This window comes from Alexandromys fortis, unplaced genomic scaffold (genome assembly GCF_014885135.2).
Source record: "Alexandromys fortis isolate MF-2015 unplaced genomic scaffold, M_Fortis_MF-2015_v1.1 scaffold_75, whole genome shotgun sequence".
In the NCBI taxonomy this organism is placed as follows: domain Eukaryota; kingdom Metazoa; phylum Chordata; class Mammalia; order Rodentia; family Cricetidae; genus Alexandromys; species Alexandromys fortis.
This window is the reverse complement of record NW_026067956.1, coordinates 1,781,290-1,807,057: the sequence shown is the minus strand read 5'-3', so window position 1 is coordinate 1,807,057 and position 25,768 is coordinate 1,781,290. Positions and strand designations below refer to the sequence as shown.

Genomic DNA, 25,768 nt, shown 5'->3' with positions numbered 1-25,768 from the left:
ATGTCTGAACTTTTTCTCTATGAAGAAGGTGCTGGGTTAATTTTGCTTTTTATTGGAACAGAAGCTGGAGACCAGTAAAGATGTGAGGAAATAAAAACTTGCTATGTTTATTTAGTGAACTGTTCTCACTGCTTAGAGAAATGTATTGCAAACAAAAAGTCTAAAAGGAATGGCTGGAGAGATGGCTCAGCGGTTAAGAGCATTGATTGTTCTTCCAGAGGTCCTGAGTTCAATTCCCAGCAACCACATGGTGGCTCACAGCCACCTATAATAAGATCTGGTGCCAACTTCTGGCCTGCAGAGACACATGCAGGCAAAACATTGTATATATAATAAATAAATATTTAAAAAAAAGTCTAAAAGGGGAAAAGCCCACATTCTTAACAGATTGCTTCCTCTGGGGTAGAGTTGTGGTTGGCAAATGGGAGACCTTCATTTATTTATTTTAAAATTTATTAATTTATTTTGTATGCACACTCTCGCATGCTTACCCTGCCAAGTGCATGCGATGTCAAGCACTTAGGGGGGTCAAAGGACAACTTTTGGGAATCAGATTTTTTTTTTCACCAGTTGAGCCCTAATAAATCAAACTCAGGTCATCAGGCTTAGTGGCAAGCACCTTTAACCTCTGAACCATCTCACAAGCTCTATTTTTATTTTATATTTTTCTGTGGAATTTGTTAGCATGACTATGTATTTCTTTTCTGTTTATTGGAAACATTTTGGATTTAAAGAGCTAATGTTTATTTAGAAAGGAAACAAGGGAAGACAGTGGGGGAGGGGACAAATTAAAATGGCATATTCATGAAATGACATAAATGCCAAAAGGAAACCCACTGCTTTGTATGCCCACTTAAATAAGTGTAATAATAATAATAATAAAAGGAATGGAGCCAGGTGTGGGGTGCTGCAAACCTTCAATTCCAGCAGCTGGAAGGCAAAGGCAGGTGCGGATCTCTGGAAGCTTGAGGTCAATCTGGTCTCAAACAAACAAATCATTAAAGTTCAAACTCAAAAAATAGTATAATATAGTATTTGCTCCTTATAGTGGAAAACCCTAAAAGCATGAAAACCATTTAGATGGAAGACCTGCTCTGTGTCATACATAACTTTTCAGCTTTAACATCCACAAATCTGCTCGATTGTTGGGGCTCAAACCTGGGACTTTGTATGTGTTAGACAAGTGCTGTACCACTAAGCTACAACCAAGCCCATTCCTAACTATTCAACATAGTGAACATATTGTTTTTTTTTTTTTTTTTTTTTTTTTTTTGTTGTTGTTGTTTTGTTTTGTTTTGCGAGACAGAATTTCTCTGTAGCTTCAAGTACTGGGATTAAAGGTGTGTGCCACCACCGCCCGGCCAACATATTGTTTTATAAGGGAGCAAAGCATTTCATTAGCAAGAGAAACAAACATAGTCTCTGGAAGGCAATGTTCACTGTACATTGTTTGACAAAGTGGGCAGGCTCTAAAACAGTAAGAAGATAATAGCTACATAAAAGCTGTTATCAAGACATACTTGACAGTTTTTGTTTGTATAAAATACTCATTAATTTGTATCTGCAAGTGGAGCATGCACTAAATCTAGTGTGATTATCACTGAGTTTATGAAGTTTTGGGCTAAAAGGTATTTGTAGTAATTTACAAAATTGCTAAAACTGAAAAGGGAGCCACTCAGTGTTTTTGGTAAATAAGAATACTCCTTATTAGTTTTCAGTCCTCTAAACAAGAGTCCCAAACTTCTTGAAGTTTGCTTTCTTTGACTTAAGTTGTGCTAGGTAAGTGCTGGTAAACTTGGGTAGATACTTTAAGTTGAAGGGAGGGAGGGAGGGAGGGAGGGAGGGAGGGAGGGAGAGAGAGAGAGAGAGAGAGAGAGAGAGAGAGAGAGAGAGAGAATGAATGACTGAGTGTTAATTAATTGTTGTAAGACCCTGCTTTAGAAAAGCACCTCATCAAGAAGTAAAAGCAAACTTCCTTTTTATAGCTGCACACACATAGCTGCTGTTGTGCATTTCATCTCACAGGCTTCTCTGACTTACCACTGGAGATGTCTTCCATGTAAGGGGATCACTGTTGTCACTGTGGGATTATATGCATCACTAACCCCTACTCTCTGACCTCAAGTGTCAGTATTTATCTGGGGGATTGGGCAGCTGAAACATGATCACAATGTAGCCAGGCTGCCCTGAAACTTGGCTTTTCTCTTGCCTTAGTCTCTCAGGTGATGGGATTACAGGTTTGTGCCATAAGGCCTGACTAGTAAGTTATAATAATGCTATGCATGATTATAATGGCAATTGTGATGTTAAAGTTTTGTTCTTAATGCACTTTCTTTATGTTCCCTCTGCAACAGATATTTGCATATGATCACTGTTTCTGGTCCATGGACGAATCCGTCCGAGAGAAGTATGCAGGTAACTGAGCACACTGTTCTGTGCAGTTAGTAACGTGGAAGCATCTTGTGTGTTCTCCACCCACTGCCATGGTATCATTTGGTGTAAATTTTAATCACTGTCCAGGCAACTGCTTCCAGCATTTTGTGCTGTCTAGGGACCGGGAGGCTTCAGTGAGATGTTTTTATGTGAGATGATAAATACTGTGACTGAGGGATCTCATGAGGTCTTCTAATGGAACCAGGAGCCTCATTACAGGCATGCAGACCCTTATGATGTCTGTGATGTGCTGTAGAGGGACCTGGTATAAGTAGAGAGAAGCCCCACACGGGAGCCCAAGTTCTAGTCCTTAAAACCTCTGTGGTGCTCACTAATTCTTCAGGCCTGCCAAAGCGTCTGTCTTCTCTCTGTACCACAACCCTTCTCAGTTTCCTCTTGCCCTGTTCTACTACTCCCCAAAGAGAACTTTTTCAGCCCCAGTTCTCAACAAGTTTAGGATTGTGTGACAGCCCTTTGTTCCTTGCATCCCTGACTGTCAAGGTCACGTGTTTCTAAGCAGTATCTTTTACACACTGAACATAATATTTTATTGCTTCTGATATGGTTAACAAAAAAACATTTAAGGTTCCTTTGGTCTCCCTGGCCTAAGTGGTGTCTCCATGATCACCCAAATTTCAGAAGTGTGATAACTGAGCTGGTAAATTAATAGAATGTGAGGCAGATGGTGGTTCTTCTAATTTTTTTATGAGTATGATTGTTTTGCCTGCATGTGTGTGTGCCACGTATGTGCCTGATGCCCATGGAAGCTTGCTAGAAGAGGATGTTGGATCCTTGGAACTAGAGTTATAGATGGTTTTGAGCTGCCATGTGGATACTGAGAATTGAACCCAAGTCCTCTGCAAGAACAGCAAGTGCTCTTAACTTATGAACAATCTTCTCAGCCCCTATATCCAGGGTATCACTCTCTTTTCTAACTATTGTGAATTGTAAGTCTTGTAGCCTGAAATTTTCATGAGAAAAGGAAAGAAAGGAGTTGATGTGCATGATTTTTCTGAACTCTAGTACAGAAAGGATGGTATGTAGTTGAACTCAGGCATATCTAGGTCCTAAGTTTAAGTTTCAGATGTTTAGGGCCAGTGAGGCAGTTCAGATGGTAAAGGTGATTGTACCAAGTCTGATGATCTGCGTTCAGTTCCAGGACCCACATGGTGGAAGGGGAGAGCCACCTGCTAACGGTTGTCCTCTGATCTCCACACACGTGGCAACACATACAATAAACAGATTGCTGAATCTTAATTGTGGACAGTAAAATAAGCAGTTCCTGAGCTCTCTGCAGTGCATGGCTTGATTTGGGTGGCCTTGTTCACGCATGTGTTACAGGGACCCCTTTACTGTCTCTTCTCACTCTAACTATAAATAACCTGTGGGGCAGAGGCTCTCAAAGCTTAAAAATCTTGTTTGGGGATAAACAGGCAGATTGTTTTGTTTTATTGAGTTTTGTTTGATTTCTTATTTGTTTGTGTGTTCTTTGCCCTTAAAATATTATTTTCCTGTCCTTTAGGTCAAGATGATGTTTTCAAGTGCCTTGGGGAAAACATCCTTCAGAATGCATTTGATGGCTACAACGCCTGTATCTTTGCCTACGGGCAGACAGGTAATGTGAACTAACACGTAGTCCACACTTGAGCATCCTTCCATGAAGAAGATGAAGCCACGTTTACTGGGCTGCTTGCTTACTTACCCTGTGTTAGTTTTTCTCATAGGTGCTTAAATTAGTCAGTGGCATATTTTTTTTAAGATAGTACAATAAAATTGGGATTAAAATCCTTTTTCTTTATTGATAGAGTAAGATTATAGTTTGTTCAGTGTACTGTTACAAGAGGGCAGTAAGCTGATTTGCCCCAAAGCCCATGGGTGCCTTTGTCTTTTGTGCTTTGATTTCAGTAGTTAGGAATATCTATAATAACAGCATTAGATGATTCTAACTTACTCAGAAAACTTGAAAAATCTTGCTATGTTTTTGGTAATTTTTAAATTTTTTTTTTTGTTTTTGTTTTTTTGTTTCTCTGTGGCTTTGGAGCCTGTCCTGGAACTAGCTCTTGTAGACCAGTCTGGCCTTGAACTCACAGAGATCTGACTGCCAAAGGCATGCACCACCACCACCCGGCGGTAATTTTTTTAAAATATGAAGATTATTCAAGGATGGTCTGTCTTTTTTTTTTTTTTTTTAAACAAGGTGTCAAGTAGTGGAGGTTGGTTTTGAACTCCTGATCCTTGTCCTCTACCTCCTGAGTGCTACATTAGAAGTATGGGTCATTATGCTGGATAAGCTTTTTTTCTTTCTAGACCATGTTTAGTTTTGTTTTACACAAGTAATAGAAGCTTCTGTATGTTCCATTCTCATTATTCTTGGATGCATTTCTTATGTGTATATTTATTATATTTTGTGCATTTGTCTAAATTCTAAAAATGTGTTATAAGTAGTAGAAATAGGATTAACTGCCTTTAGACTTCTCCAAGAGGTGGTGGTGATGGCTCCTTTTCCTTTCCAGGGTCTGGAAAGTCTTACACCATGATGGGTACAGCCGACCAGCCTGGACTAATCCCCAGACTCTGCAGTGGACTCTTCGAGCGGACCCAGAAAGAGGAGAATGAAGAGCAGAGCTTTAAAGTCGAAGTATCGTACATGGAGATTTATAATGAGAAAGTTCGAGACCTTCTTGACCCCAAAGGGTAAAAGACTTGGAGGCTGGAGTGCTGGGCCTTTTTGAAACAGACATAATAGATTGCCTTTAGAGAAGTCTGTAATTGAACTGTAGTGGAGAGTGGTCTCGCCATGCTGTTTGTGATTTATGTTTACACGGATCAGCTTCCCACAGCCAGTTTCGGGGTCGTTGGAGCAGGCAGAGTGATGATGCAGGTCTGTACGTGTGCCATGCTGCCTTTCCTCTCATTACCCAAAGCCACAGACAAAACAGAGGTGGCGAGAGGCAGTCATTTAATACGAGTGTGCTGTAGCCTTCAGTGATTCAGCTTTTTTCTTTAGAGGCAGTAAATTTTGGGTGGATTTCTGTGGTTGGTTCCAGGTGTGAATTGAGGTGGGAGGTAAACTGGGAGCTTGAACCTGGTCTCAGGGTAGTTAATCTAAAAACGCCCTCCCCTCCCGGGGTAAGAAACGCCCCTGATTTCATGGGATTGACTTTGAAAAAGAACTGCATTAGAGCAGAAGGAGGTCCTTAGAATTGCTGTGCTAACCCTGCGGCCACTTGGAACTGAATGAGGAGGGTGAGAGGTAGCTGAGGAACCTATGTACCTCAGGGGGGTGGGGAGATGGAGAGTGGGAAGCAAAGACTGTGGCTGTTGCTGGCTCATGTGACACCATATTAACTAGGTCACAGAGCCATGTGGGCAGGGCTTAAAGCCCAGGAGCAGATAGTGAGTTATGTTTGGGTGAGAGACAGAGAATCCCAGTGAGGCTCAATCAAGAGCAAAAGGTACCTGGCAGCCACCTTTCTTTGGCTGATAATGATCTTCAGCTGGAGCTTGAGTTGACACTTGATAGTTTGTCCACACTTTACCTATCCATTGTGTATCAAGTCATCCTTTTTAAAAAAAAAAAGTTTTATTTATTAATTATGTATACAATGTTCTGTCTGCATATATCCCTGCACACCAGAAGAGGTCACCAGATCTCATCACAGATGGTTGTGAGCCACCATGTGGTTGCTGGGAATTGAACTCAGGACCTCTCTTATTCCTAAAAATATGGCGGGCTCCTCCCGCCCAGCGGGCTCACAGAGCAGAAGCAAACTCCGGCGGTCCCCAGCGAGCAAGCGCCGCGCGGCAGGTGGCGGAGGGTAACAGACAAGTAAACATAAAAATAGGCATAAGTGTTTATTAACCGGGAGAGATGGCGGAGAGAGAGAGGATGGCGGGCGGGGAGAGGTTAAAAAAGCAGTGGGCGTGGCTAGGGCAGGGACCAGAAGAATAACAACCTCAAGAAGAACAGTCAGTGCTCTTAATCTCTGAGCCATCTCTCCAGCCCCTCAAGTCATTCTTATATGCCAGGCCCCTTGCAGTTCAGAGGAAGAGCCATAGTATGGAGAGAATCAGTTTTGCAGACAAGTTAGAGGGGCATGCAGTCTGCTTCTCACTTGTGAGGGACGCTAACCCAAAGCAGAGTGTAAAAAGGGAAGGGGGCCTTTCCCAGAGCCAAGAGAGGATTCTGTAGAGATGCTTGATGGTTTATATGCTGAGTAGGGTTTGTCCACTCAGAAGTGAGATGAGACCCACTCGTGTATAGGCACAGCCTTGTGGAAGTGTATGGATATCACTCATTTGCAGGATGGTCATCTTTCAGCTGGAGGGTAAGGTATGTAGAAGCCAGAGGTCAGAGATAGGTAGTCATGGCTTAGGCAGTCACATTTTGCTCCCTATGTATTTTTTAATTCAGCCTTCCTGCTTTCCTTGTATTTTGACCTCTGTGAGATGGCCAGTTTCTTTGAGATAGCTCAGACCTACCCTTCCCAGGAGCAGTCAACTGGTAGGCTTTATAGCTGTTTATGCCTGTGTTCTGTATCCCCAGCAGACTGGTTTGAAGTCTGCCAGTCAGGTTTGTTTAGTCTTTTAGTGATTCCTAGTTTGTTTTGCATGTAGCTTAGTGCTCAGCACATGGGCTTTGGAGTCTCACAGCTCAGGATCCTCTTGTTACTGGTTGAGCAAGTTCCTTACACTTCCTCAGCAAACTGCACAGGGAATGAATGATGCTATTTACAGCATCCCAGAGGGCTGCTGTGAAGATTGAGAGTGTGGTACACCTGAGGTCTCTGGACTTCTGGCATACAGTAAGGGCTCAACATGTGCGGGCTATGGTGTTTTCTATGAAAGTTCCTTGAAGATTTAAAAAAATGGTTTCCTTTTTAATTTAAAAACTTTTGTGCGTGTGTGTGCATATGTGGAGGTCAGAAGAGGGTATGGGATGCCCTGAAGTTGGAGTTAACGTAGTGAGCAGTCTGCTGTCTGTTGAGTGGAACTCCAGCCCTCAACAAGAACAGCAAATGCTCTTAACAGTTGGGTCATCTTGCCAGACCCTACAAGCATTTCTGTTTCTGAAAAGTCAAAGTAATTGGATCAGAAGTTTTAAATCAGATTTTATTTCAACCAGAGTATTTGTGAAAACTTCATTTTAAAAATGATTTTATTAAATTTTATTAATTAATAAAGTGAAGTACTTTCAACGTAATGCCCATCAAAATCCCAGCAAAATTCTTCAAAGACCTTGAAAGAATGGTACTCAACTTCATATGGAAAAGCAAAAAACCCAGGATAGCTACAATAATCTTGAACAATAAAAGAACTTCTGGAGGCATCACAATCCCTGACTTCAAACTCTACTATAGAGCTACAGTACTGAAAACAGCTTGATATTGGCATAAGAACAGACAGAAGGACCAATGGAACCGAATAGAAGACCCGGATATCAATCCACACATCTTTGAATACCTGATTTTTGACAAGGAAGCAAAATATATCAAATGGAAAAAAAAAAGCATATTTAACAAGTGATGCTGGCATAACTGAATATCAACATGTAGAAGAATGAAAATAGACCCATATCTATCACCATGCACAAAACTCAAGTCCAAATGGATCAAAGACCTCAACATAAAGCCAGCTACACTGAACCTCATAGAAGAGAAAGTGAGAAGTACACTTGAACACAATGGCACAGGGAACCACTTCCTAAATAGAACCCCAGCAGCACAGACACTGAGAGAAACAATTAATAAATGGGACCTCATGAAACTGATTAGCTTCTGTAAAGCAAAGGACACGGACAACAAGACAAAACGACAGCCTACAGAATGGGAAAAGATCTTCACTAACCCCACATCAGACAGAGGTCTGATCTCCAAAATATACAAAGAACTCAAGAACTTGGACACCAAAAGAACACATAATCCAATAAAAAATGGAGTACAGACTTAAACAGAGAGCTCTCAACAGAGGAATCTAAAATGGCTGAAAGACATTTATGGAAATGTTCAACATCCTTAGTCATCAGAGAAATGCAAATCAAAACAACTCTGAGATTCCATCTTACACCTGTAGGAATGGCCAAGATCAAAAACACTGATGACAACTTACGCTGGAGAGGTTGTGGGGTAAAGGGAACACTTTTGCATTGCTGGTAGTATTGCAAGCTGGTACAACCCCTTTGGATGTCAGTGTGGCAATTTCTCAGAAAATTGGGAAACAGCCTTCCTCAAGACCTAGTAATACCACTTTTAGGTATATATCCAAAGGATGCTCAATCGTTCCACAAGGACATGTGTTCAACTATGGTCATAACAGCTTTGTTTGTCATAGCCAGATCCTGGAAACAACCTAAATGCCCCACCATTGAAGAATGGATAAGGGAAATGTGGTACATTTACACAATGGAGTACTACACAGCAGAAACAAATAACGACAGATTGAATTTTGCAGGAAAATGGATGGAGTTAGAAAACATCATTTTGAGTGAGGTAACCCAGACCCAGAAAGACAATTATCACATGTACTCACTCATAGGTGGTTTTTAAACATAAAGCAGAGAAAACCAGCTTACAAACCACAATCCCAGAGAACTTAGACAACAATGAGGACACTAAGAGAGACTCACATAGATCTAATGTACATGGGAAATAGTAGAAAAAGACAAGATCTTCTGAGTAAATTGGGAGCATCATGGGGACCCTGGGGGAGGGTTGAAGGGGAGAGGGGAGAGGCAAGAAGGGGAGCAGAGAAAAAATGTAGAGCTCAATAAATATCATTAAAAAATGAAGTACTGATTTTATTAATTCAGTGACTATCATGTAAAACAATGTAATCTTGTTTTGCTTGAGTATAATGTAGTATATATACATTGTCTTTAGGAACAGGGGAGCAGGGAGGTTGGAGAGCTAGATGACTTAATGCTCTTTCAAAGAACATGGGTTCAATTTCTAGTACCCACACGGTGGCTCACATCTTCTCTAACTCCAGATCCAGGTCCTTTTCTGGCCTCTGTGAGCACGAGGCTTACAAGTGGCTAACAGACATAAGTGTACATAAAACACATACATAAAACACACACATAAAAAGGAGGGGGAGGTAGTGCAGAGGAGACAGCTTACTCTGTGAGGTGCTTGCTGTGAAAGCACAGGAACCTGAATTGCATTTCTAGAACTCATGTTTAAAAAAAATCCACGTGTGATGGTGTGTACTTGTAATCCAGTACCAAGGAGGCAGAATCAGGCATATCCCTGAGGCTTATAGGCTGCTGGCCAAGCTACTCATGGAATCCCAAGTCCTAGTGAGAGACTTTGTCTCAAATAATAAGGTGGAGAATATCCCAAGAGTGATTTCTGAGGTTGACCTCTGGCCTCCACAGGTACACACTTGTTCATACACGCGCCTACACACAGTTGAACATGCACATATACCCACCCACATACGTATACATATAAACAAAAAGGAAAATTGAAGGACTAAAAGTTAATCGCAAACTATGTGCTGTTGTAAAAGGTGAGCAGTAGTAACCCAAATCTCGGACTGTGTCCACTTCAGCTGAGCTCAGCACCATATTAATCAACCACGTGGCATCATCTGCATTCATAGAACATTTTAAGTTGAACATAGGATGCTAGAAGATTCTGAATCATTAGGTAATACTAAGCTGAAAGACAGTAAGGCTTTTAGATGGCCTTATTTCTTGGTTCCCCCATTTCCTCAGTACCTCTGCTCGTTTCCCTTATGGTGGATGAAGTAGAGATGGTACCAGGCCCCCCACCCCGTTCCCTGTACCCTGTCTCGAGCCTCCCCCCTCCCCCCATTACCTGTACTGTACTCTACCAAGCCCTGCGGCTGATACCTTGCAAGTCCTTGTTGGCACCATAGTTGTTTCTACTTTGTTAGCCAAGTGTGTTAATTCTCTGAGTGACTCTTAGATGCCAGGGATTGTATAGGAACTATAGACCCCCAAAACTATTATTAATACAAGGCAAAGTCTATTATGCAAATAAAGTTTGACCCCAGGCAGGGGTGGGCAGACAAGACAATTGACAGGAAAGATTGTAAAGGAGCATGGGCGTCAGCTGAGGGGCTTGAACCTTAGGCACCAAAAACTACCACAGAATTTTAAACATTCTAACTCATTTATTTTGAAAACGTAGTATCTTTTGGTGGCCAAACAAACACATAATACAGATAAAACAATATCATCACCTAAGATTTCATTGTTAGTAACTACTCTTTTTAAAAATAATTTTAATTGACAATACTTTCCTCTATAGATTACAGTGGGCTATTTTGGGATATGTAGACACTGTGGAACAGCTTCCTCAATTTAACTAATTTATTTGTTACCTCAGTTGTCATTTTATCTTTGCTGTGGTGTGACACCCATTCCCAGCAATTTTGAATTATGATTATTACACAATGGCTGACTGTAGNGAAAACGTAGTATCTTTTGGTGGCCAAACAAACACATAATACAGATAAAACAATATCATCACCTAAGATTTCATTGTTAGTAACTACTCTTTTTAAAAATAATTTTAATTGACAATACTTTCCTCTATAGATTACAGTGGGCTATTTTGGGATATGTAGACACTGTGGAACAGCTTCCTCAATTTAACTAATTTATTTGTTACCTCAGTTGTCATTTTATCTTTGCTGTGGTGTGACACCCATTCCCAGCAATTTTGAATTATGATTATTACACAATGGCTGACTGTAGCCACCATGCTGTTTGTGGGTCTCGGACTTTTCCCATCCTGACTGGAACTTGGTGCCCTTTAGCCAACATCTGGACAGGTGTTCCTAGTATTTTGCTGAAAGCATTGAGAGTGCCACAGCTGCAAGCTTGCTGGGAGATTTGTTTTAGAAACTAATGAACATTTGCTTCTTGTTTTATTGAATCTCTTGTGCATTTATTGAAACAGCCATTCTTCCCCCTTTTCTCTAGTGTGTCAGTGTGATAAAGTGTGCAGACCCTCTTGTTAGAACAACCAGGCAAGCCTTAGATAAGCTCAGTATTGTGTCTTTTAAATCGCTGTGAGAGCCATTTGTTGTCTTTGTTTCTTTGTCTGTTCACTGCTGAGCTGCGCCTGTGGTTTTTCTGTTTTGGTGCCGATTCTGGGATAGACAAGGAGATTGTTGGTATTTATTTGACTCTGCATTCTTCGTGGTAGTAACTAGACTTCCCACGCTTACCCTTTTGAGCCATGTGGTATTTTACCATATTTTCAAGCTTTTCTTCCCAGCAAGGGTTTTAAAGTTAGGTTTAAATCCTCGAGGAATCCAGTCAGCTCCTCTGCTCTTTGGGGGGTTCCGTCTTGAAAGAAGTGTACATTTCTATGAAGCTCAGTCGAGTCCTTCTAAAAAAGGTCATCACTAATGGATCACATCTCTGTCATGAACAGAAGCCGTCAAACTTTGAAAGTGAGAGAGCACAGTGTGTTGGGACCCTACGTGGATGGACTTTCCAAACTGGCTGTCACAAGCTACAAGGTAACAGCATTCTTTATATAAGCTGCTTCAGTTTACTGTAATTTTGGCTCATTACATGTCTTTGTATTCTAAAACTTTTATTATTTTATTATATGCATGAGTGTCTGCCTGCATGTTTGCCTGTGTACCATGTGTGTGCCTGGTGCCTCTGAGGCCAGAAGAGGGCATCAGATCCCCTGGAACTAGAGTTACAGTTTTATGAGCTGTTATGTGGCTGCTGGGAATCTAATTCATGTTTTTGGAGCCATCTCTCCATCCCTGTGCTATATTTTTAAAATCAAATTTACAATACCATCATTTAGTAACTCACTTTCTACAAAAAACTTCAAAGCAATAGAAACTAGTCAGTAAATGTCACCTAATTACAATGGGGCCTCTGGGCTATCACAACTAATGGATCTAGGATGGGTTTGGGAAAGTTCTGGAAAGTGTTTCGCCTATGTTGCTATTTTTGCAGCTAATGATTTTACTTTGAGAGTATTTTTATGTTAATTTCTTTTTACTAAGTACCATTCTTTTTAATTTATACAGCAGAAGTATAATTATATGACTTGTGGAATTTTTCATAGATGTTTGGCAGTTTTAAGATTATGTTCAAGTATATACATCATAAAAACATACCAGGATTTTAGTAATGTTTCTGTATGGATTGTTAGATATTTTGTTGTTATGTATCCTTAGTGTCTAGGAAGTACCTGGCATATGGTAGATGTTTTCAATATACATATGAGTGAATTAAAGAATAAGCAGTGATTTGAACTGTCCTTTCCTGTGGGGGGAAAAAATGTCTGAAATAGGTAGTCTGAGGTTGGTGTCACGACTCTAAGCTGTTGGTAGGGACCTCAGGTCCTTCCCTTCTCCACGGGGAGATGCTGTAATCCCAGCCTCTTACATTCCTAATGCCTCTTACAGCAGAGCTATGTTGGCATGCCTGCTTCCATTAAGGAGGATCACCCAGATGGTCTGTGTTACACTTTAGTTAATCATGTGGCCAGGCTGGGCTGCAAAGACATCTGGGAAATGCAGCCTCTTGGTTCTGCCACAGCCGACTCAGCGGAAGAGAGGGCTCCTTCACTGGAAAGAGCAGCGGGTGGTGGGAGGCAGCTGGGCAGCAGTTTTGCGTGCTCCATCTCTCTCAGTTCTCATTTCACAGATCCTTGTCGATGACTTTGCTATGTGTGTGTATTTGTTCTTTATTGCTTGTGACCCAGGACCTTGTCACACCAAGCAAGCCCCATCGCTCCTGGGCTCCATTCCCAGCCCAGTGATGATAATTTGTGTTGTAATTAATGAAGCTAAGGTCGGATTGCTCTAGTCACTTTCAGAGCTTGTAACTCTTGGGAGTGAGGAAAAGACAGGGTCTCACTGTGTCACCCTGGATGCCCTGGAACTCCTGTGTAGACCAGGCTGACCTCAAACTACCAGAGATCCACCTTCCTCTGCCTCCCGAGTGCTAGGATTAAAGGCGTACACTGGGGGCTGGAGAGATGGCTCAGTGGTTAAGAGCATTGCCTGCTCTTCCAAAGGTCCTGAGTTCAATTTCCGGCAACCACATGGTGGCTCACAACCATCTGTAATAAGGTGCCCTCTTCTGGCCTGCAGACATACATACACACAGACAGAATATTGTATACATAATAAATAAATAAATAAATAAATAAATAAATAAATAAATATTTAAAGGCATACACCGCCACCACCACCACCTGGCTGGGGTAAATCTTTTTTATTTTTTGCTTTTTAGATAACTTGTTTTAATAGCATAAACTTGTGTTGCTTTTTACAACTAAATGTACTTAATTTTGTTTTGTTTTTAATTTCTGGAGTAGGTGAATATCAGCATCTCATGTCACTCAAAGTATTGTTTCTAATGTTGTGTATGGCACTGTAGCATCCATGCAACTACGTATACTATGGTCCTGTAGCGCCTGTACTAAGTGTACTGTGGTACTATGTCTGTAGCCCACACAGGGACAGTTTGCAAGCCGGACAAGGTGTTGGAGATTGAAACATACAAAGAGACAGACAGAGACATGGGTCATCCTTGAATTTCCCAAGAATGCCCCCTTTATTGTGTTCAGGGGCAGCTTATATAAGGCTCTGGCCATGCCCTAGCTCTCGGGATCTTTCGGTTGCAGTCCCATCAGAAACCACTCCCCTGCCATCGGGCTCATGCTCAGAGCAGCTGCAAGCATAGGAAATACAAGCTGTTTATTCTGGCACAAGAAATTCAGGGTCTGGGGGACCATAATCCCCAACATGGCACATCTGTGATTCAGTACTGTGGAAGTAGAGGCAGGAAGATCACAACGTTGAGGCCAGCCTGGGCTACCTTGTAAGATCCCATCTGTGGGTTGAGGGAATCTAAGTTCTAGCTTTTCTGTGTCAAAGCTGCCATTTACTCCCGCGTCTGCAGTAAATAATGTACTTTACTTGTTTCTCAGAAACAGTGTAAGCTGTTGTATTCTCGCTGAAAAACAAAATGTAGCCTCTAAGAACTTGGGTGCTTGTGCCAGTGTGGGAGAGTCACACTTATTCACAAATAACCAAATGCATGCCTGTAACCTGTTTCCACTTAGGATATTGAGTCTCTGATGTCCGAGGGCAACAAGTCTCGGACAGTTGCTGCAACCAACATGAATGAGGAAAGCAGCCGGTCCCATGCAGTCTTCAAGATCACCCTGACACATACTCTGTACGATGTGAAGTCTGGGGTGAGTAGCTTCCGAAGTGATTATGGCTCATCCTGTTCTCTCTGATGGTAGCTGTTGGTTAGGACTAGGGACAAAGGTCCTGACTGGAATAGAAGCTGGGTGAGGTGCTGCAGTGCTGTTGGAGCACCCCAGTAACTCTAGGGGTCACTCCTAAAACCACAGGGACTCTACAGCTGCAGTCAGGAGTGGAGAAATTGCTTCTGTCAGTGCAGCTGCCTCTTAGCATCCTGGAAGTTGTAGAATGTCCTGGGAAACCTCAGATTCCATGACCTGCCTGATGGTAGAAAAAAAGCCAGGAAAGACACTTGGCTTCTGCTTTCCAGTCGTTAGCAAGAGGGTCTGAAAGTCCCTGAGGCCTGACTGCAAGGGAATCTTGGGTTAGGCCTGAGACCTTCCCCCACCCCACTCCAGAGAGAGGGCAGTGACCACAGGCAGTGATTCACACCCTGATGTGGGCTGTCTGCTGCAGCCTGTGTTGGGTAAGCATGCCATATAAGATCATTAGACTGTGTAGAGCACCCTTGCAGCGCTCGTTTGGGACCCTGTGAAGACTCAGGGCTTCTGCATGTTGGGAACATCTCTGCCGACTCACTCCCTGTTCTCTCCCGTCATGTGAAGACTGATTTATGATGTCCATCCCTCAGGACCTCAGTTTTGAATACTGGAAGCCAAAATCATCTCCTGGCTGGGTGCTCCACATTGGTAGTGTTTTTCCTTGCTGAAAAAATTACTTTTTCCTCCATCACATCCAGATCAGTGTTAGAAACAAAGTTACTTGTTTTTGAGTTCCTTTTTAGTGTAAAGCAAAACAAAGCAAATACCATATTGAAGACTTTTTTTAAAGTCCTTTTGATTTGGAAAGCAAAATATTCTTTTGTTATGTTTATTTTATGGAAATACTGTATTTTTTTTTAGTGCTGAGAACAGAACCCAGGGTCTTCTGCATGTTAGGTAAACATCTGCCACTGAGCTACATTCCCAGCCAGATGATAATATAGATTTTAAAGGGAAGTTTTCAAAATAGTCGAATCTGCAGATCCTAACGTTGCTTTCTCACAATTTCTGTTTTGATGATGAGGTAAAATAGAAAACTTGTCACGAGTTTGTGATCTGGTGGAGTGAAACACCACTGTCTAAGACCACAGCTGATGGTAGAAAACTAAAGCCAGTCAGATTCAAGGAGAAAGTGTTTAGAAAATGTTTTTGACTTTTTGAACAATTTTAAACAAGAATGTAACTATATTGTCTCTAGATTACTGGCTAATATTTGTGAAATTTTAAGTACAGTTTCAAATCATTAATCTTTTGATCTTAAGAGCATTTTTTGTATACATCTCTGAAAATTTTACCAATCTCTCCAAAATGGCCCATTTTGTAGCATTTTTCCTGAGGCCATCAAGTCCCTTGTTTGCTAACGACCAGGTTAGCAAATTCTGTCAGTTTTATGCTAGGTGGTGTTGTTCTGCAGTGCACAGCAGCAGTACAAATGAGACGACAGGCTGTTCCAAGGAGCCAGCCTGTTTTTGGCATTCATTAGCTGTTTGTCAGCATGTGTCGATTTTCTTTGCAGACATCTGGAGAGAAAGTGGGCAAGCTGAGCTTAGTGGATTTAGCTGGCAGCGAACGAGCCACAAAAACTGGAGCTGCTGGCGACAGGCTGAAGGAGGGCAGCAACATCAACAAGTAAGCTTCCCAGAATCACATTCTTGAATTGCTTTACAGAGTTGATCGAAAAATAGGGGAACATCTGTGGGTATTGGAGTAAGATGATTCTGGAACGATTGAGGCAATGATGAACAAGCAGTTTGGATTTTTTTCCCTAGTGTTTCCCATGAGCCAGGCTCATTTTCTCATCTGTGGAGTTGTTGATGGGACCGAGGAGCACAGCCCTCAGTCATGTCAGGGCTTCTCAACAATACCCCTATTGATACTAGATGACTCTTTGTCCTTGGAGGTGGAGGATGCTGTGCATTGTGGGACATTTGGTAGACTCCCTGGCATCCACTCACTAAGAGATGACCCCCCAGTTCTGACAACCCAGTCTCTTCTTTTTGACTTACTGTTACCTATGGAGCATAGTCATTCTCCTCTTGAGAACTGCTGGCCTGCAATGGAGAGAAAGCCAGTGACCATCCATCTCTGAGTGAATGTGCCAGCCACATTGGGCTGTCCCTTTAGGTCTCCTGTTGTGTTTGCCAGAGTGTCAGAAGCAAGACTTTACTAAGTACTGCTTCACCTGCCAACTATATCAATTCATATGGTTCTCCCTCAGGCTGAATCGTTACCTCTTTCTTCATGGAATCAAGTCTTCCCCCCTCCCTCTTCAGGGTTCCCACAGCCATGAGTTGAGGCAACAAATGGGGACTGTGGAACACTTCTCCAATATGGAATCTGACTTACTTGTGCAAATGTGTTTGTTAGCACTATTGCTTTAATTGGTATTTTACCTTGTGGATTCTTCTTGAAGATGTTCATTGTTTATTTTATCTTTACCTGAAGTTTTACACTTCATATATTTTATCTGCAAATATGAAAAACAAATAATGCTCAGCATTTTTATTGCTACAAGTAGCACAGATGGACAGCAGCCTTTAGGAGCTCAGTCTGACCACAAAGTGCTGACCACAGCGCTCCTCACATGCAGGCACAAGGGCACCTTGCTGTCCATTCTTGCGACTAATGTGACATTTGATATGTTTTGGTTTAGATAATTGTGGTTTTTGTTCCATGCAGGTCTCTCACAACCCTGGGTCTGGTTATCTCGGCCCTAGCTGATCAGGGCGCTGGCAAAAACAAAAATAAGTTTGTTCCCTACCGGGACTCAGTTCTCACGTGGCTCCTCAAGGTGAGTCATCTTCTTCGTCCTTCATTAGCCTACTTCTGTGGTTAGCAGAAAGGAAGAGTAAATAGTGGTTCTTCTCTTCCAGGTACCTTTCCTCCACCTGTGTTCAGGCTAGTAGCTGCCTGGGAAAGAGTGCTAGCTACACAGTGGCCCCTGGAGCTTGGAATGGGCAAGAAAGACCTAGTGCTGAGGGAACAGTGTTGACATTCAGAGTCCACTGCCTGGCACCTGCTCCAAGCTTTATTTTCTCTACCATTCTCCCCTGAGCCTTTAGTTTCTTTCCCTCTGGAAAGCTTCTGCTGAATATAGAGTAGAGCACATAGCTATTTCTCTGTTAGCATGAACTAGGGACAGGAATGTGGAAGGAAAACCTCCATGAAGTACCGTGAGGGAAAAGGAGGAAATGGAGACCCTCACCCCCAGTGAGGGGTGAGCATGGAGGCTCAACTTACAAGTTTGGAGGGGATTTCACAATAGACCCCTGGGGTCTTCTGGAGGTGGTGTGGGGAGGGACGTCAGGCTGGGTGTTAGAGCATGTAAACTAGGTGACAGCTTTTCTAAGGTGTCGGTGTGGACACAGCTTTTGCTTTTCTAATACTCGCCATGGTCCATTGAGAATAGAGAAGCAGGGGCGATGGCACATGGTTCAGAACGAGTTCTCCTCTTCTAGATGACCTGAGTTCAGTTCCCAGCATCTGTGTAGCACAGTTCACAGTTGCCTGAAACTCCAGTTCCAGCTGACACTGTCTACTGGCTCCCAAAGGTGCTGAATTCACCTGCTTAAATCCACACAGAGACACACACAATTAAAAGCAACAATAACAACCAAAAGAAAGACAGAAATAACTTTGGTGCCTGGCGTAGTTTAGTAACGGCTCATTTTCTCATTGGTAAGAATGTACTGTACTTACTGCTTCTTACTACAGTGAAACAGGAGCCTCAGGGAGCTTAGTAAAGGGTGCTGCAGCCGACTGAGTCACTGCCAAGGATCTATTTCCTCCCTACTGTACGTACTCAGGGTCTCCTCTTCTCCCCTCTACCCCTGAGACAGGGTTTTCTCTGTGGAGTCCTGGAACTCTCTCTGTAGACGAGGCTGGCCTTGACCTCAGAAATCTGTCTACCTCTGCCTCTCAAGTGCTGGGATTAAAGGTCTGCACCACCACTGCCCAGGTACCTTCAGGTTCTTAGCATCTTTTCTGCATCTCTGCACACCTTTGAAATATTGTTTATATAACTGCAGTAAGTTTAGCAGAAGTCTAAGACTAAAATTGGGTGCATTGCTGTACTAGAAAATAAAAAAGATGGCTTCTTTTGACAAAAAAATGCAATAAAATGTGGAATTTTAAGCAGGAGGCAAGAAAAATTTTGATAATTAAAAATCTCTTGTAAACTGGGTATACCTATAATCCTAACCCTAAGGAGGCTGAGGCAGAAGGATTGCCTCCAGTTTTAGGCCAGCTGGGTTACATAACAAGCTCTTGTCTCTCCTGACTCCCCAAGAATTGCTTTTGAATGAGTACTATAGACATTTCAGTACCAGGAAGTGTTCAGGAATTAGCTTACATTGCTCGTGGTTTCAGAAGGAGAATCTGATAAGTTTCTACTCCCTCAGACTGCCATAGAGGTGTTTCCAGTCATGCATGGCCATTTCCTTGATGTGCCTGATTTAAAATGAGAATCTGCATGGCCCCTGTGACTTCAGTTAAGACGGCAGGCTTTCTCCTCTTGTGGGTTCAGTTGGCTGCCATTAATCACAAAGTAGTTGTCGCCCCTGTTTAAGGAGAATTGGGGCACAGGCAGCCATGTCCGCTCTGACTGGTTTGTGTGAGGTGGTGCTCCTTAGTAAAGATTCATGAAGAGGCTGCCCACTGATTTTTCGCGGTTTTTGATCAAAAGTAACTTTCATAATATGTGAAGAATGAACCAAAGTAGCCACTTTACCTGTTTTTTTAAAATTAAATTTAGTCTGTAATTGCAACTTCTTTGTGGCACTTCAGGTTAAAAATAACACATGTTTTTTGGTTTCTGTCGTTAATTTTTTTTTTCCCCTTAAAGATTTGAATTATCAGCTGAGCGGTGGTGGTACGTGCCTTTAATCCCTGCACTTGGAAGGCAGAGGCAGGTCGATCTCTGTGAGTTCAAGGCTAGCCTGGTCTAGGAGTGAGGGTCAGGACAGGCTCCAAAGCTACACAGAGAAACCCTGTCTCAAAAAACAAAACAAAACAAAACAAAAGAGACTTGAAATATCTTTTTTTATGTCATATTTGACTTTTGCACCAAGAACCTAAGGAGGGCTTTAAAAACTTACCCCAGAGATGTAGTCCTTTGCCTTTCACCCCACCCAGTGCATGAATTCTCAGTTCATTTGTAAGTGGGCATTAGGCTGCTGCCTTGTCCTCTAACTCATAGTCCACCCCAAGCCCCGCCTTTCAGTGTTGGTGTGAGATTTGCATACCCCTCAGCAGGATTTCTCTTGAATGACTTCCTTTGAGTTTATAAAAAATGCCTTACCCTTTTTTTTTTTTTTAAAAATTAGTGATTTTGCCTTTTTTAAAGATTTTTTTTAATGTATTCACTGTTCCTCCTGTATGTATGCCTGCAGGCCAGAAGAGGGCACCAGACCTCATTATATACTGTTGTGACCACTATGTGGTTGCTGGGACTTGAACTCAGATCCTCTGGAAGAGCAGCCAGGCTCTTGACCTCTGAGTCACCTCACCAGCCCCACTTTTTTCTTTTTTCTTTTCTTTTTTTTTTTTTTTTTTTTTTTTTGGTTTTTCGAGACAGGGTTTCTCTGTGGCTTTGGAGCCTGTCCTGGAACTAGCTCTGTAGACCAGGCTGGTCTCGAACTCACAGAGATCCACCTGCCTCTGCTTCCCGAGTGCTGGGATTAAAGGTGTGCGCCACCACCGCCCGGCCCCACTTTTTTTAAAAAAAACTTTCTATTGATTCTTTGTGAATTTCATGTCATGCACCACAATTTCACTCATCTCCCTGTCCTGTATCTTGTATCCTTCGTTCTTGCAATCTTGCCCACAAAGAAAACAATATAATAAAAATTAAACAATAAAAATGCAAATTAAAGGGAAAAAAATCTCTAAGTGGAATCTGCAGTGTGTCACTGTGTGCCACCCTTTTGAAATGGCTCAGCTTTTAAAGAAACGGATGTGTGTAGAGGTGTGCCGGAGGTCAGCCTCGGGCGTCATTCTCAGGTGCAATGCTCCTTGACCTTTGAGCCAGGCTCTGTCACTGGGATCTGAGTGCCCAGTGTGCCCCAGAGATGTGCCTGTCTCTGACCCCCCACTGGCTGCGATTATAGCCATGTGCCACCACACCAGGCTTTTTATATAGGTGCTGGGGTCACACTCAGGTTCTTATGTTTGGGTGTTAAAGCTTTTACTGACTGAGCTATCACCCCCCCCCCCGCTCCCCCCCTGCATCTAATTGCTTATCTTTGACAAGATGCGCATGTTTAATAAAAAACAACAACAACAACAAAAAAAGATGTGCATGTTTGGTTTGTGTCTGAATGCCATTTACACAATATTTGTGCTACACACTTGATGTTTATCTCCGTCTATGTGTGGGTGTCTTAACCCCACGTCTGGTAACATGTGCCCAGGTCACACTCTGTGAGAGCTAACCCCCACTTTTATTCTGTTTTTTTTTTTTTTTTTTTTTTTCCCACTTTTATTCTTAATGTCAGTTCCTAGTGGGTGTCGTGTTGACCTCTCACCTAGCTGACAACCACTTCCTTTGGACTTTTTTTGTCCAACCCACTCTCTACAATTTCTGAATTCACCAGAACTTTAAGTCTCTTCAGTAACTGTCCTCCAGTCCCCTAGAATCAAGGTCAAGTTCTTCCGTGAGTGCCTTACAAAGGCCTGCTCTAGCTGACCTTTCCTCCTAGCTTTTGCCTTCTGCTCCCCGGTGTGGTAGATTCTAGTTGGCACGGACGGCTGTCTTAACTTTTCTTACTTTAGGGCTTTGTTTGTTTTTTTCAAGATAGGGTTTCTTTGTGTAGCTCTGGTTGTCTTGGAACTTACTCTGTAGACCAGACTGGCCTTGAACTCAGAGAGATCCACCTGCCTCTGTCTCCTGAGTGCCTTGGTTAAAGGCCTGCGCTGTAGTTACTTTCATCTCTCCTGGTTCTCTCTCTTGTGCCCGCCAGTGCTGGTTCACCTGGAGGTCTGCAGTGTCTTCTCTTCTGGGTTCTTCCCTCTCTTTGTGGTCAGACCCTGGATCTGACTCTCCTTCAGCATTGCCTCTCCCATTAGATGGCAAAGCTCATGAGAAGGGAAGAGCAAACAATCCCCGCTCTGCTCTGAACTAGCACTCTGACCTTCCATGAGAATTTCAGCCTTTCTGGGACTCAGCTTCTTAGCAGAACAATGAAGTAATTTGATTAGACGGCTTCAGTGCTCTTTCAACTTGAAAAGAAAAATTCTGACTTCTAAAATGAGATTTCTTTCTAGTGTCCATTTAATTTGCATTGCCACATTTGAAACAAAGCTGGTCTGATTTGCTTAATTAAAGAGTAAACAATAAACTGTAAACTCTTTCTTGGATGCCTGCCCATTCTTTTGTTACAGTTTCCTTTTCGTTCAAGGCAATATGAGCATTTTGCTGCTCCATGGTCATTTAGTAAATCAAGCCTGGGGTGCCAGTTTCCTTTTCTCAGCCTAAATACAGTGGCCGCTTGCTTTTGCTCCTGGTGGTTATGGTTACAGTCCCATTTGTCGTCCATGCTTGTCGTGTCCATGGGCAGACTGCAGTAGTCCTAAGTGGGGTATGTGGCATTGCTGGCGGGTGGAACTGCAGCCCTTGAGACTTTCTGTCCCAGCTGAATGTCATTAATCTGCAAGGGACTCCACAGACAAACCTGGAGCATTGACAATGTGACATCAGCGTCTAGGAGTGAAAAGAGAGTCAAGCAGTCCTGGATTTTACTCCCGGAAGTCCAGATTGGTTACATTTCCTGCTTTTCTATAAGTGAGAACTTATTTTCTTCAATATAGTTATCTCTGCTTTCTTTGAAAAACTAAGTTTTCAGTAATGGATGAGTAAGCATACACACTGTCTGTGATTGAGCTGTTGATGCTTTGGGAATTAATTTTGTTTCTAATATCAGGACAGAATAATTTGGAGCATTGTCGGCCCTTAGGCCTGAAGTTGCTGTGGTTGCCAAGAGCTTATAGTAGGTGGCTGCGTGGGAGGAAGGAGAGGTCTGTTTGGAACTGAAGGAAGAAAACACCTGGGGTAGAGTGCTGCTCAGTCTGCTGGTTCTGAATTGTTAGGCAGGTTGTTGATGATTGTGACTTGTTTGTTTTTGTCTGTTTTCATTTAGAACAAGCCTGTTTTCTCACTAGTAGAGTGGGGGTACTAAGTGAATTCAAAAAAGGCAAAGAACTGTGTAAAACTACAAAAATTTCTAACAAATTTTATATGTATTAAAATTAGAAAAGCTGTATTTCAGAATGAAGAGTTTTCTGAAGATGAATATTGGCCAAAGTCAGCCTTCTTGTGATGTAGTGAACGTTTCTCTGGATTTTGAGACTGTCATTCATTGGGATTGCATTTCTGAAAGGGAATATTGAATCTTTATGTGTTCGTGTATGTGCAGGTCCATGTGCATGCATGTGTGCATGTGGAGGCTAGATAACTCTTGGGTGTTGTTCCCCAAATTCTGTATAGCTTTGAAGTCATTTAAAATATTTTTATTGTATGTATATAATGTTTGCCCATGTGAGTTTATATGCATCACAGACCTGTAGGAGCCAGCAGAAAACATCAGAATCCCCTGAATTGGCAGTTGTGAACCACCTTGTAGGTACTGGGAACTGAACCCAGGTTTTCTGTGAGAGCAGTAAACACTCGGAACTCCTGAACAATCTTCCTAGTTCTCACCTATTTCAAGACGGGGTCTCTCGCTGGCTTAGGTCTCATCTAGTGATCAGGCTGACCAGGAAGTCCCAGGGATCTGCTTTTCCTCCATCTACCCAGCACTGGGATTGCAAGTGCGCATTATCATGGTTAGCTTTTTTTTTTTTTTTTCCTATGTAGTCGTGGCTTCCTGGAACTCACTCTGTAGACCAGGCTGGCCTCGAACTCACAGAGATCTGCCTGCCTCTGCCTCCCCAGTGCACCACTGCTGGCCTGGTTTAGTTTTTTTATGATGCTTCCATGCCTTGCATGGTATGGTAATGCCTGCAGTTATCCACCCTCCTGTAACAAATTATACCCAACGAGCTAGCAGGACCAGCAGTCACCACCTCAGGATTCCATAGGCAGTCTTCAGTGTGTGCTTGGGGCTAGGGCCTATGTGCTGTAGTCCAAGTATGAGGCAAGGCTCTAGCCATCTGGAGGCCTGATCCTGGGTGAGGGGGTTGCTCATTTCCATGCGGATAGGCAGAACTCAAGGGCTTGCTTCCCTTTTCACTGCCGTGAGTCTCTTCCTAGGAGCCAGCCTACCTCATGGCAGCTTCTCCTGAGAGCAAGAGACAGTGCCCTAGACAGAAAGCACCACCTGGTGACATGCCATCCCTTCTGTTACCTTTGGTGTTTTGCCAGTTAGGTGCCAGTCTATTAATGCTGACCACACACAAGGGAAGAGGTCTGTACTAGTGAGGACTTGGGAGGCGGAGATGCAGAGCAGTGGCCTCCAGTTTCCTTTGCATGGCCAGTGGAGTGGGAGCTGATCGGCTGATTTTAAATTTTTTGAGGGTTTTTCTTTATCTTTCTTTTCAATCCTGAGATATAACCCAGAGCATGCGTGCTCTGCAAGTGTTCTACTACTGGTTTACATAACTCATTATTTCGAATGTTCTAATTAGTGTAGTTCTCCTGTCCTTGTAGCCAGCTACCTGACATTCGGATGAGTAGCTTCCTTGGGATCATTGAATGAGCTGTGGAAGCTGTTGTGCAGAGCATGTGCTAGTTTCTAGAACGCTGGCAGAGGGAGAAATGAAGCTGCTGCAACTCAGCTTTTGGTTCAGAGGTCCGTAATTGTCCCTTAGGTTTCAGAGCCTTACAAGGTTCCCGGGAACTTGTATCTACAGGACAGGAGGAACCGTGGAGGAAGGTGTTGGTGAGCTTCCTTGGAGCTGGGAGTGTGGCTCGGCGGCACAGCCGTAGCCTTCATTCAGGAAGTCATAGGTTACATCCACAGCACTACCAAAGTCCCCAAAGGAGCTGATACTATACACACCCAGTTCCTCTAGGTTGGCTAGCCACCGAAGTCTGTTCACATTGCCTATTAAATGGGACACGCTAGCTTTGGGTGAATTTTTACTTAAAAAGATGAATGCAGTCTGTTGGGGTTTCCTGTTCTATCTTGAAAAAAAATGAAAGGATTTGTTGTTGTTTAGGGGTTCTTTTTTGTTTGTTAAGTAAGTGGAGCTGGGCATGGGGCGCACACCTTTAAGGTTCAGCACTTGGGAAGCAGAGGCAAGTGGATCTCTGAGTTCGAGGCCAACCTGGTCTACAGTGTGAGTTCCAGGAGAGCCAGGGCTATACAGAGAAACCCTGCCCCCTGCCACCACCATTACACCCTGCCCCCCCAAAAGAAAAAAAAAGTAATTGGCAGAGAAGAGACAGCCCCAGGCTTGAGCCCCATGAGGATCTGCCTGTGAGCCCTTTTCCTTTTGTGTGCTTGGCCTTGGGCTGTTTTAGTCTTCCAGATTTCAGCTTTCTCATGTGATGGCTTCTGCAGACTTTAAAAGACTCTTCACTCTGTTCTTCCTGGTAGGACAGTCTCGGGGGAAATAGCAAGACCGCCATGGTGGCCACTGTGAGCCCAGCCGCTGATAACTATGACGAAACCCTCTCAACCCTGAGGTATGCAGATCGAGCCAAGCACATTGTCAACCACGCTGTGGTGAACGAGGATCCTAATGCGCGGATCATCCGAGATCTCCGAGAAGAGGTGGAGAAGCTCCGCGAGCAGCTGACCAAGGCTGAGGTAGGAGACCCAGCCGGTTAGGCTCTGTGTCACTGGGGGCCCTGGCAAGCTGGAGTGTGAACTTTCTTCCCCTGATTCTGTTCTGTCCCTGAGCAGTACTCTGCTAGGAACTCTGGAATTCTCTGTGGGAAGAGGAGTGTGAGTAGAGCGATAAAGTAGGTGGTCATGTTTGAAATGTAGGGTTTTTATGGCTGTTGAAAAGGATTGGATAAGAGAGTATGGGGAATAGGAAGCATGCTTCTTTCCGCTTCTGTCCAGGAAGCTGACAGGCTAGAATAGAGGGGAGAAAGAGAGGTGGGGGGACAAAGTAAGTGATTTAAT

At 43.0% G+C, this 25,768-nt stretch overlaps 1 protein-coding gene across 3 annotated transcripts in view; it reads left to right on the top strand.

Moving 5' to 3' along the window:
• The window catches only part of Kif13b (kinesin family member 13B), a 147,007-nt gene that overhangs the window by 49,010 nt on the left and 72,229 nt on the right, over positions 1-25,768 (top strand). For all 3 annotated transcript variants that reach the window (XM_050152296.1, XM_050152295.1, XM_050152297.1), the window contains 8 exons: positions 2,355-2,415; positions 3,956-4,048; positions 4,947-5,127; positions 11,844-11,931; positions 14,511-14,645; positions 16,216-16,328; positions 17,379-17,490; positions 25,235-25,447. In XM_050152296.1, the coding sequence (XP_050008253.1) occupies positions 2,355-2,415; positions 3,956-4,048; positions 4,947-5,127; positions 11,844-11,931; positions 14,511-14,645; positions 16,216-16,328; positions 17,379-17,490; positions 25,235-25,447 (996 nt within the window). The remainder of the gene's footprint in view (positions 1-2,354; positions 2,416-3,955; positions 4,049-4,946; positions 5,128-11,843; positions 11,932-14,510; positions 14,646-16,215; positions 16,329-17,378; positions 17,491-25,234; positions 25,448-25,768) is intronic.